The sequence below is a fragment of the Leptidea sinapis genome, chromosome 1, assembly GCF_905404315.1.
Source record: "Leptidea sinapis chromosome 1, ilLepSina1.1, whole genome shotgun sequence".
Lineage (NCBI taxonomy): Eukaryota > Metazoa > Arthropoda > Insecta > Lepidoptera > Pieridae > Leptidea > Leptidea sinapis.
Window position 1 is genome coordinate 12,059,994 of NC_066265.1, and position 12,497 is coordinate 12,072,490.

General features: G+C 34.1%; 2 protein-coding genes across 2 annotated transcripts in view; both read right to left on the bottom strand.

The window, feature by feature from the left end:
• The window catches only part of LOC126979540 (uncharacterized), a 75,556-nt gene extending 70,126 nt beyond the window's left edge, over positions 1-5,430 (bottom strand). The window contains exon 1 of the mRNA XM_050828893.1: positions 5,195-5,430. The gene's annotated coding sequence lies outside the window, so the exon portion shown is untranslated. The remainder of the gene's footprint in view (positions 1-5,194) is intronic.
• Positions 5,431-9,434: 4,004 nt separating this feature from the next.
• Positions 9,435-11,186, bottom strand: LOC126967448 (mediator of RNA polymerase II transcription subunit 21). Its single transcript, XM_050811918.1, has 3 exons — positions 11,016-11,186; positions 10,654-10,932; positions 9,435-9,671 (listed from the first exon to the last, which is right to left on the bottom strand). The coding sequence occupies exons 1-3, from the start codon at positions 11,055-11,057 to the stop codon at positions 9,546-9,548; spliced, it is 447 nt and encodes a 148-aa protein (XP_050667875.1). The 5' UTR covers positions 11,058-11,186; the 3' UTR covers positions 9,435-9,545.
• Positions 11,187-12,497: the final 1,311 nt, after the last annotated feature.

Sequence of the window (12,497 nt, forward strand, 5' to 3'; positions counted from 1 at the left end):
TCAAAAATTTGATATGCTAGATAACTTTAAGGATGTAAAAATATCAAATTTAAGTATTTTTGACTTTTTTTAAATCCTGCATATAATTGACTCACTTTTACACAAATTATCTTGCCCCAAACTAGGCGTATTATGTACTACGGGTACAATACAACGATTTATTTAATACAATATACTTACCTAAGCATACATAAATACTTATAAAAATCCATGACTCGGAAACAAACATCCCATATTCATCATATAAATGTTTGCACCTACCGGGATTCGAACCCGGGACCTCTAGCTTTGTAGGTAGGATCGCTAACCACTCGGCTATACAGGCTATACTTATGACAAATCGTTCCACCAATAGTGCAGCGACGATGCAAACTTACCTGTTTTTTGCATGTCACAACAATAACGTTCTAACTCGTTCTATAGATAAAGACAAATCAAGTGGAATAAAAACAAAGCTGAACTATGGAACATGCCACAAAAAATACCTTAAGGCTGCTGCTCCCAAGAAATCGCCCAAAATGGCGCATATTTGAAACCATTTCTTGACGGTTTATATAAGGCTTACATTTTTACAAAAAATAATTATATATATCTACACAATATGAGAAGAAAATTCATATTTTCTTTAAATTTCCATTTATTATTGACAATACGAAAAAATATCACAAAAATACCCCAAACTTTTACAGTTGGAGCCACGCTAATTATTCAATCTGGATAAAATTGTTCGAAAATATATTAATTGTACAACACTACTATTTAAAATGATATAATTTTGTTAGTTATGTAAAGGAAATTATATTATATTTGTTATAAATTATAAATGCTTCTAATTCTGAATTAAAACTATTCTGAATAAATTAAAACAAGTTTATTGAATCACCGATGGGTCTTTTACACAGGATGCTGGTTATATTTTGGGTACCACAACGGCGCCTATTTCTGCCGTGAAGCAGGAATGTCGAAGCATTACTATGTTTCGGTCTGAAGGGCGCCGTAGCTAGTGAAATTACTGGGCAAATGAGACTTACTATCATCCATTATATTATATCGTCACAAGGTGAGTAGCGCAATTGTAGTGCCGCTCAGAATTTGGCACTGCATAGTAATGGGCAGGACGTCTCAATTACCATCAGCTGAACGTCGTGCTCGTTTCGTCCCTTATTTTCATTAAAAAAAGGCTTTCGTTATTCACGCGGACAATGTTGCAGGAAATAGCTAGTAACATAGCCGTCGTAATCAATAAGCATACATCTGGTGAACGCGCAGCTACTCTGAGACCGGTTTCATGGGGTCAACACTTTCCTTTTTGAGAGACGAGTGACGACCGATCTCAAGTCGCTATCATGCTTCCTTATGTCATTTGTAATAGAAGGTTTATATTTCGGTATGTGTTTACTTTTTAGATGTTCTACTACGACCCAGTTCTGTCATGCCGGTTATGAGGGCGAGCTGCTCGAAATTGTCGAGGATAAAGTGCTCTGTCAACGGCTCGATCACCAGCCGTTGCGTGGAGACATCGTTTCATTGTGTGTCTTCTACCGCATCTGGGAGTGTTCCGAAGAGCTGTTTCACCTGACTTCTGTCGCTGTTTCTTCACACGACCCACTACAACTTGGAACATTATCCCCAACATCTGGATGTGTGGCGTGCCTTGAAAGTTCAGTTTTCAAAAACTCTTCTACGTACAACCAAGCTGTGGAATTAGCTTCCTTGTGCGATGTTTCCGGGACGATACGGCATGGATACATTAAAAAAAGCACGTTCTCCTTCCTTAAAGGCTGGTAATGCTCCTTTTATTCCTCTGGTATTGCAAGAGAATATGGGCAGCGGTGTTCGCCTTAAACCAGGTGACCTTGCTTGTCCTTTTCTTCCATCAAAAGAGCTGACAGCCAAACTTCATGATTGAAAGACACTTTAAGAAGAGGACGGATTATGATTTATAGTCAGTTTTAGAGAGCATGGCTTGCTCTAAACGCCATGATAATTTGGAGTCCCTAAAACAATCCGTAAGATTGGGAGTGAAGAATTTTCCTACGGAAAGAGTGCCTGCTTCTATTGATAACTGGCCTCAACGTTTAAAGGACTGTATTGCAGCCAACGGAGACCACTTCGAATAAGTTTTTATATTTTAAATCGTTTTATATTGTGATGTATTTAACTAACACACTGTAAAAGTAATAAATGTTATTTGCAATAGAATATTTTTTTCTTTGTTTCAGTATTTATGGCAACGCCAGATTCAGATAGGACTTCCCATAGCGTTGACCATTTCACAGGGTCAAAGTTCTTCTGATAATCCACAAAAGATGTGATGAATTATGTCAATACGGTGGCAAAGTAGAACATCTATAATTAGAATTTTCTCACGATGAATAGGCGACACAAGTAGGTGTTTATGTCAATATTTAATAGCTTAGTGTTTTTTTTTAATTTTATTTTTTCATAAAGAGAGGAGATCTAACTGACAATATTTGCTACAACTTCAGCATATATCACTTTGCACAATGTATCAGTGCACAAAAAACAGTTACAATGATAGATTCTATGCAAACTAACATAAATCATAATTTAATCTTTACCCTTACCTCTGTTCCGCCATTTTGTTCTTATACATCGGTCAACTGAAAGTCAGTTAGCGTGTATGTGTAAATTCATATTTCATGAAACTCGCGACAAGATCTTTTCAATATACAGTGATAGGACAAATATATCATATGACGAACCATATATAGCCCAGTGGTTACTGAGCTAGAAGTCTCGCGTTCGAATCCCGGTAGGTGCAAACATTTATATGATGAATATGGGATGTTTGTTTCCGAGTCATGGATTTTTATAAGTATTTATGTATGCTTAGGTAAGTATATTGTATTAAATAAATCGTTGTATTGTACCCGTAGTACATAATACGCCTAGTTTGGGGCAAGATAATTTGTGTAAAAGTGAGTCAATTATATGCAGGATTTAAAAAAAGTCAAAAATACTTAAATTTGATATTTTTACATCCTTAAAGTTATCTAGCATATCAAATTTTTGATAAGGTCATTCTTATTTAATTAAAAAAATAATATTCTTTTCGGGGCGAGCTCTTCAAATTTTCACCTCTGTGGACTCAAGCGCAGTGAATTAAAAAGAACAACTGAGTATCGCTAATCGAATTATGCACATTTTTTAAAAGAAGAACTACATAGGTACCATGTGAAAAAAGTTTCAGTGAAAAATCTCAAACCATGAAGGTTCTATGTCAATTCGAAGTACCTATTACAATTAAACGGGAATTTCATACTTCAACCCCTTTTATCTTAGAGCAAACGGATAAGCTGTCCTTATGGAAAAACCAGCTGCCAACGGACTTCACAGCACCAGAGTCCTCGCCTTACTGAACAATTCATCCATTATTTCCAATCTGTGTTATCTAATAAACGCGAAGTAAAGTTATTCCAAATTTAAAACCTTTGCCACTACGGAAGACAAGGAGAAGTATTAATTATTATGGTCGTGGTATTAGTGGTCATATAAATTACATATTAAACTCATATTAGTCGTGTAATTTAAAAATGGAACGCTCTTTTACTCGGAAACATGACAACCAAAGACGTTAATTATCAAAGATTATATTTAAATTTCGAACTGGCTTCAAATACAAAGCTGTCAGTTAAAAAAAAACAATTGAACACTAAATGCGGGAAAAATTAATGTTGTTCGTCAAAGTCGAGTTCAAATGAAGACAATGAGTGTAATGTACTTATTTTAATGCCACCTGAAATTCAAGAGGCGTCAAGAGCCGTTTAGTTTTAACTTCCGCTCATTATTTGAGAAAAGTACAATGTAGAAGCCCTAGCTAAAACTATCTAACTAACATATATATGTGTGTCTCGGCTTCATCTCGTTCATCAATACCTCTTTTGCTGGCCGTTGCAGTAATGTATTGTAAACGTTGTCTTATGATATAATAATACTCAATAGCCCTATTATAAATACTTATTTATGAGATACAGTTCTTACGGCCTGATACCATTGACCGCATTGCAACCGCATTTTAACAATTACGAACAATTACTATTATTTTAACCATTAGTTAATGCAAACTGCCATTACTTTAACAAATTATTAACTTTTCGCTAATTTATATTATACTTACCAAACCATTATTAAAATGCAATTTCGTATCCTTTTAATATCGTTTTAAATTTTAAATTTGCAAACGTCCATGATTTGACGCCGCTGGTGTTGCAAGAAATCATAAGCGGTGATAATTATATATTATACTAGCTGACCCGACAGACGTTGTTCTGTATATAACAAAAAAAAATACTGTTTTATAGGAATTTGTCAATAATTTTTCATACCATCAAGAATTATTTCGTAACTTGTGCTCCTTGTTGTTATAATGAAATTGTTTCACAGCAGAACTGTCAAACCGTGCGTCAATAAATTCTCTCGCAGAAAATATGTCCATACAAAACAAATATTGGAAATAAAAACAATTATGGGTCCCAAATAAAATAAAAAGTATCCTATCTCTCAAGTTGGACTTAACTGCACTCCATGAAGTAATCCCCATTTAAATCCGTTCATTAGTTTAGGAGTCCACCGCGGGCACACAACGTGTCACGTAATTTATATATATTAAGATAAAGAATCGGCCGGTACGTTTGTATGTAATTTTTATGAATTTGTCAATTTTTTTCAATTGATTCCTTGAAAATTCTTTTTGATATCAATCACTACTATCGCTTCGCAAATTAATCTCTGAGAGAAGAAAAGGGTGTAAGAAACTTTCCTAGTACCTACGTACTTTTGAGTTGTTTTATAAAATTTAAAATCTAGTTATATAATTCATCTAAATATTAAAGACAGGTTTGACCAAACAACCGCTTGGTCGGGACTCGAAAAAGGGTATTAATAATTAATAATTTAGGTCCCAACCAATTACAACCCTGTCGGTGGATTACATGAGAATGTTTAAACTTAACAATCGATTCTCGATTTTTTTAGAATATACGAATTGACTTTACGATATTTATCAGGCTAATAGAAAATCTCGAAAATAAAATAATATAATATTATTATTAACAGTCGATAAAATATTTTTGTTAACAGAGTATTAAAATATCTTTATATTAAATAAAATCGCACCTCAGTGGACTTATAATTCTTTAAGACAGTAAAAAAAATTTTCAGAATAACATACCTCTAAAGAAGCGATGAAATTTCCCGTCCTTTCGGGTCTTATCTAATTTTCACAACACTCTTCAAATTAAGGCAATAATATTTAATCCTTATTATTAATCATAATACATACACAATGCATAATCCATAACATAACTTATTAGAGCATTTGATACTAAAAAAAAAGAAAAGTTCGGTTCAAATCTGGAACGCGTGAATCGTTTATAAACCTACAGAGCTCACGTGCGCGTAGCAAAGAGGTTGTTTATCAACTAAAGTATGCTGTACAGGTGAAGGCATGAGGCTGGGAGTGCCTTTAAGTCTAGCCTCCACTGCATCAGATGATATTATTATTCTGTGTTATTGATAAAATATAAGTAATTATGATACATTAGAATTATGTAGTTTCTAATATTGAAAATAGAGTGAGAATAATAAGAAAAAACAAGAGCTCAATTCACACGAGGTAGAAGAAGACACTTCAACAATTTTATCTTCAAGATGAAGAATGTAAAATTTCGGGAAGAGATAATTGTAGGTGTTAGTAATGATCATAGTGATACAAAGTTTGATAATTATTTAACATTTTATTTGTATATATTACATAGATGTACTCAGACTCAGACCTTACATTTTTCGGATTATGATAACTAAATTATGAAATAAATACCTACTTAATATGGTCAATATATCTATGCAATACTGCGTCAATTACTGTTTTTGATCTTGTTGTTGATACAGTGCGAGTGCGGATCGTTTTCAAATTATGTTTAGCGTCCAAAAACTCAATCAACGGAATCGATGCAAATACATATCTTAAAAATCCGTTGCAAAAATGTACATTAAAATCCCTACTTCAGAATCTTCGGAATTTTATCGTATTCTTTTTCGAGAATTCGTGTTACGTGTGTATTTAATTAAATTTTCGTGAATGATTTCAATAAGGTATTAATTATTGATTGGTTGGTTGGGAGAAATGTAGAGAGTAGCTCTCCATACAAAAATACTATTACCTAATTTGGTTTGAGATTCACATATTTCTCCCAATTTAGAAATCTGAATTCATAATGATTTCTGTTGTGGTTTATTTAGTTTCTTTTTTTATTTGAAAGCTGGTGCTTCCCGTGTGGTCCCAGATCTGACCATGGCATCCATGAGAAAACCATAAAAGTCTTAAATTTGCTATACATACGTATAGCAAAGTGGATGATAAATTTACGAATAACTCAATATCGCGCCAACCGATTTCGATGATTCTTTTTTTATTGGAAAGGATATACTACAAAGATAGTTTGGTGAGAGTTTGGTTAGGTTCTGATTACGGAATCCATGGCAAAGTAACGGAACACTTCAATTAAGCGCTTACGTTCATTGCTGCATTGAAAAATTTAGTATATCTACACATATTCAGACAATTTGTTAGTTAGTGTACTTCAAATTCACTAAAAATAAAAAATAAATTAACAAAAAAACAACCGACTTCAAAAACTCTATTCAAAATCAACAGATATAATATGCACTAAAAAGTAATAAAATGATTGCGTATTTTTATACAATTTAATTAATAAATCATCCAAGATAGGTTTGTTACTACATACATAGTTATAGGTAAGATGTGCTTGAGTCGTGAGGAGGCGAGAGGCGAGAGCGGGTCGCGGCGGAAGGACACCGATTCCAAAAATAGCAATAATCGTAACTAGAATTAGATTTATGTTAAAAAAAAATTACACTATTAATTTAGTACAATAAAGGACAACTTAAACTTCATAATACATAACTAAGTAAGTTCACCCTTGAAATTTCATTATTAGTCGCAGGTATTTTGTTATTGAGTTTTAAATTGTCTTTGTTATAGCTTTATAGTATATCTTGCTGTGTACACCAGGCCTTCCAACCTGTGCTTAGTGGTGTAGCAGCCGGTTTTCCGGACGACCCGAGGCATAGACAGGTGAATTTTGCAACAAATTTGCTCTAGGAAAAGTTTTGGTGCATATCCGTATTTAAAACAGTGTGTCTCACTGCCCTATGTTTGGTCAATAGGCCAGTGTAGCAATTCACAAAGGTAGGCAAAAACTGAATGATTTGTAGTTTATTTTTTAAGACAGTTTACTAATATTTATGAGGTATTTCAAACTAATGTCGAAACCTATTTTTATATACATCGCTTTTGGCTTTTGATCGCGTCCGTTACTCAGGAAAGTACACCATTACGGAATCCGTGGTATCGCTCTGAATTTATTACATACTACCTCTGTGATTGACTTTAGAGAGGTGATATTAATGGTAAATGAACATCTGGTTCACATGTAATAATGGGGGTGATACGTGGGTCAATGTTAGGGCCATTTCTTTTCCATATCTATATCAACAAGCAAGTTTTCAAACTACTTAGTACTACCACTGTTATGGGCATAGGATTTCTTCTTCTTCTAAAGCATTACTGTCCCAATAACGCTGAATGGGATTGCGATCCGGGCTGCCTGTTGACCAATTCTTGGAACGTATCCTAACCGTAAACGTGCGGTTGATTTAATACCCATTATCTTGCAGTAGAGTAAAATTTTCGCATATAAATCCCATTTAAGAATCACAAGTTCCGTTCGACCGATCATCGAAGTGCCACACCACACCATACACGAAACCTCTCCAAAAGGAACACGCTCATCAGTGCAACTTTGAGCACATCTCTCCCCACGTCGACGATACTCTTCTGCAACCGTCTGCACTATTTAAACATGTCTTACACTCATGGTGAACAATATGGAGGCCCATTTGCTCTTCACACCAATTCAGATGTACACGCACAAATCTTAAACGAGACTTGTCATGGGCTATTTCTCGGCCTAAAAGGGATGATTGCCGTATTGTTCGTCCACTCTCGTTTACTCCACGCACTTCATTTAGCTCTGTTAAATCGGGTGGTAGCTCGAGTTCTGCCGGTACCGGGTCTCTTTTTGTAAGAACTCGTCTCTACAAACCTTCGATATACTCAAGAAACCGTAGACTGGTTCCAATTTGAATTTCTACCAATTGTTTGTTGATCCAAGCTTACCCGCACCAATGCCACAATTTGATTGCTATTATATGGTTATAAAACTTTTGAAAGACCAATAATCAACACTATTGGTAACACCTACAAAACAACAATTTAAATCGCAAATGAAAAAAAAAAAATCTTTAAAAAAAAACTTTACTATCCCACGATTTTGAATGCATTATTTTTTAACCTTTTACTTCAGTTTTCTTAAGATTAATGGACAGTCTCGACATTTTCATTTAGTTTAATATAATTCAGTAGTCATCTTGAACTCATATGCAATTTATAAGTCAATCAGTGCAGTTATCTTAATCTTAATATATATGAATTACGTGACACGTTGTTTGCCCGCGATGGACTCCTTTACTAATGAACGGATTTTAATGGGGATTACTTCATGAAGTGCAGTTTGGTCTAACTTGAGAGATAGGATAGTTTTTATTTCGATTTGGGACCCATAATTATTTTTATTTTCAATATTTCTCTTGTATGGGCATATTTTCGATGAGAGAATAAAGTGACGCACGGTTTGACAGTTCAGCTGTGAAACAATTTCAATAAAACAACAGGGAGTAAATTCTCAATGTTTTGAAATATTATTGGCAAATTCCTAAAAAACAGTATTTTTTTTTGTTATCTACATAACAACGTCTGTCAGGGTGCCTAGTACATATATTATATACATGATTATAACAAAATAACAATCAGTATAGTGAGTTCTACCCAATGAAGAAGTGCCCTCAAGTATAATTCAAGAAAACAGCTAATTATGAAAGTCACGATTGAAAAACTGATTGTTTTATTAATTTTAATTGTATGATCACTCTTATTAAGTCTAATTTAAGTCTCTATGAAGATTGATAAATAAGATTGAACTAAATAATAATAAATTGAGTGTTGAACTATTAGTGGCAAACAGTATAACAATTTGTCTGGTTCAATGAATACCAGTCGCTGTTGGAGATGTATTGTCCCACTTTGATGTCTTAGCTTGAAGGTCTCAAGTTGTTTCAAAGAGCACAGTTTTGCCCCTACCAGAAAAGTAGCCAGGGCATTCGCCATCAGGTACATACTCGTCTTATGAACAGGGCAGTGCAGCTGTTGCATACCCACCTTTTCCCTTGCAGGCCGATGCAGAACAAAAAGCAACACAACATATTGCATACTCTCCCACAGAAATCCCCTTGCGGTGACAAATGCACAACACAAAATAAGCAACACAACATGAATCATAAGACTTAAAATTACTGATTTATTACAAAATACTATACAAAGGAATATACAAAATCACTTCAGTCTGTTTTCACTGGCGGTGCTGCCCGCCATATATCATCTTCTATAACATTGGTTTTACATCTTTGTTTAGAATAAGTGCTGGGTTTTGCATATCCAGCTGACATTGTGCTATGTCACTTAATGCTCCCTGTATTTTTTCTAGAAGGATCTCTCCCTGTCTTACAACCTGACAACAAACAAACAATATTATAATTTATTTTATTTTGAACAAAAACTTTTTGGTCACCTGTTAAGTAATCACAACCTATGAGCTCTTGCAATGCATGTTGAATACATGGAATGATAATAAGTGACAATTACGGCCAGTCTACAAGCTTACGGTGTGATTGACACCACACAACTATATTATTACTTTCTATGGCTAGCAATTAATGTATTGAATAGTTAGACAAACAATCAAGTGTTGGGCCACAATAGTTTTTTAATATTTTATTTATATAAAGAAAATAAGGGACGAGATGATATTTATTTAAAGAAAATAAGGGACGAGATGATCAAGATGTTCAGCTGATGGTAACAGATATGCCCTGCCCATTACAATGCAGTGCTGCTCAGGATTCTTGAAAAACCCGAAAATTCTGAGTGGCACTACAATTGTGCACATCACCTTGAGATATAAGATGTTAAGTTTCATTTGCCCAGTAATTTCACTAGCTACAACACCCTTCAGACCAAAACACATTAGTGCTTCATGGCAGAAATACTCATAATCATAATCTAGCCGGCATCCTGTGCATAGGAGCCCCCCACTGGTAAAATGGTGCCCCCCATTTAATCTTCTCATCAGGTGACCTGTAATTATACATGATTGTCCTACCTATCTATAAAAAATCATAATGAACATGTGATTGAGTCTTACAATACATTAAAGGGTTTGCATTTTGATTACTAGCCCTAGAAAGGTATAATATAGCTGTGGAACAGTAATCATGCTAATGGCATCTAGACACTTTTAAACACACTTGGCATATTTAACAGCACTAATACAGCAGAGTACAAAATAAAACATAATCTTATATGTTTTTAAATACAATACATATTTAAAAACACAATATTATGTTGTATTTTTGCAGTTAATGTGCTAAAATTAAAGGTACATCATCAGGTAACATAAAGTTCTTTTACACAAAAATGTATGGATTTCTTACTTCTTCTAATTGCTCAGCAGCCTCTTTATTCTCAGCCTCCAACCGTCTCAAGCTCTGAACCTGTAGTTCAGTGGAACTTTCTTCACTCGGCAATGATTCAATCAATGTGTCAATATCTTTGGCACAACGTGATATAAGGGTTGCAAACAACATAGCATAATCTTCTTGGTTTTGTTGCTGCTGGGGTGTTTGGGAACCACTTCTATCAAAACCAGGAAATTTACTTGGTGACGAAAACTGTTGCAGAATACCTATACTATTGCAGAAATGTTCTGCTTGCTGAAAATACAATATAATGAGTATATAAAAAACGCAATTTTCTTAGTAGTAAGTAAGTAGGTTTGTATACATTATAGAACTACCTGATTTATTGTATCCTGTAATTGAGTAAGACGGTCAGCCATTTTTATCGTTTTAAAAAATATATAAAACTAGAATCGAATGTATTTCAAAATATTGCAATTAATAACAACTATCAACAATTCATTGAAATAAATAACATCATTCATCAATACTGTTAGTGAATACACACAGTCACAATAATTCCTAATTCATGACAGAACTGTCAAGTGTCAAAACATTTAATACTTTTTTATTTTTCCTTGCGAACAGGCTATAAGCCAGGGGCCTTACTGATATTTGAATTTGAATTGAATTTTCAAAGGCAATTATTTTCAGTAGTTTTAAAAAATATTTAGGACGACACTTAACATAAATGAACGTCAACTATAGAATCCTCGAATTTATCTACATTTGGTGCACGTCAGTTTTAAGCACCACGAGGAAAAGTCATATAACAAGATTGCACTAATTAATATACATATATTTAGAACTAAGAGGAGTAATTAAAAAATAAAGTTTCTACAATAACCTCCTCAACAAGCCTCTTTATACATAGAAATGCTATCGACGCTTTTCCATGAAAAAAGGGGTAAAACCGAGTTTAACTCGCGCACTGAGTATCAACTGAGGGCTCTTAATTGTTTCATAAATGGAACATAATTCTATAAAAAATTGCCTTTGGTTTTGAAAAAAAGGTCCCTACTCTGTCTGGCCAGAAATCGCAGAATTGACTCATTGTTTTGATATATTATCAAAGCTTAGATACATTTTATAAACTCAATTTGAAACAGGCTATCTTAGATAACTTTTTAAATTAACTTAGAGAAGATTCCCTCTTACTGTTAATCTTTCGTCTCTTACAAATGGCAGATGTTAAAAAATCCTCAAGATTATCTTTAATGTTGAATAAGTAGGCTAATGAACCCGATTTGTCTATGAATAAGCTCATTTTTACAGTCTGGGTCTGTTCCAGCTATGAGCGCTCGTAAACGTACGCTCATGTTGATATTCCTCTGCATTTTTTCTCCAAGTAGTTAGATCTAGGTTAAGTTCTTCCAATTCCAACACTAAATTACTCTGTTTACTAAAATCAACATTGTTCATCCGATTACGTTCTGGTACCATAACCTAAATTCTATTCTTCCGTCACCAAAATATGCCTCCACCTGAATCCAATTCAATCCAAAATTTCAAGCTCATCACTGATTGTCAACACTCATCACTGATTATCAACAACTAGGTACCCATTCGAAAAGGTATGCCTCAGACCTAAAATAAACGGGCGCAAGGAATTCGCGACTTCCTTTTAAATAAAAAATTGTTAAAATGTAAAATCGTACAATAAAATCATTTAATTGCCTAGCTCGCACGCTCCATTCCCAATCTGTGGTAGCATTAAGAAAGTCATTTATGAGTAACCTTTACCATACAAACGTTTTATAACAATTTTCTGGGATCCTGTAAAAGCATATAGGTACAACGCCCCACAATAAACTTACTGA

What these genes read in the sequence shown, in the direction of transcription:
- LOC126967448 (XM_050811918.1), bottom strand. Translation starts at nt 11,057, where the DNA reads ATGGCTGACCGTCTTACTCAATTACAGGATACAATAAATCAG. An exon ending in TACAGGATACAATAAATCAG is followed by an intron (nt 10,933 to 11,015) that starts GTAGTTCTATAA and finishes TTGTATTTTCAG; the next exon opens with CAAGCAGAACATTTCTGCAA. An exon ending in CTGCTGAGCAATTAGAAGAA is followed by an intron (nt 9,672 to 10,653) that starts GTAAGAAATCCA and finishes GTTTGTTGTCAG; the next exon opens with GTTGTAAGACAGGGAGAGAT.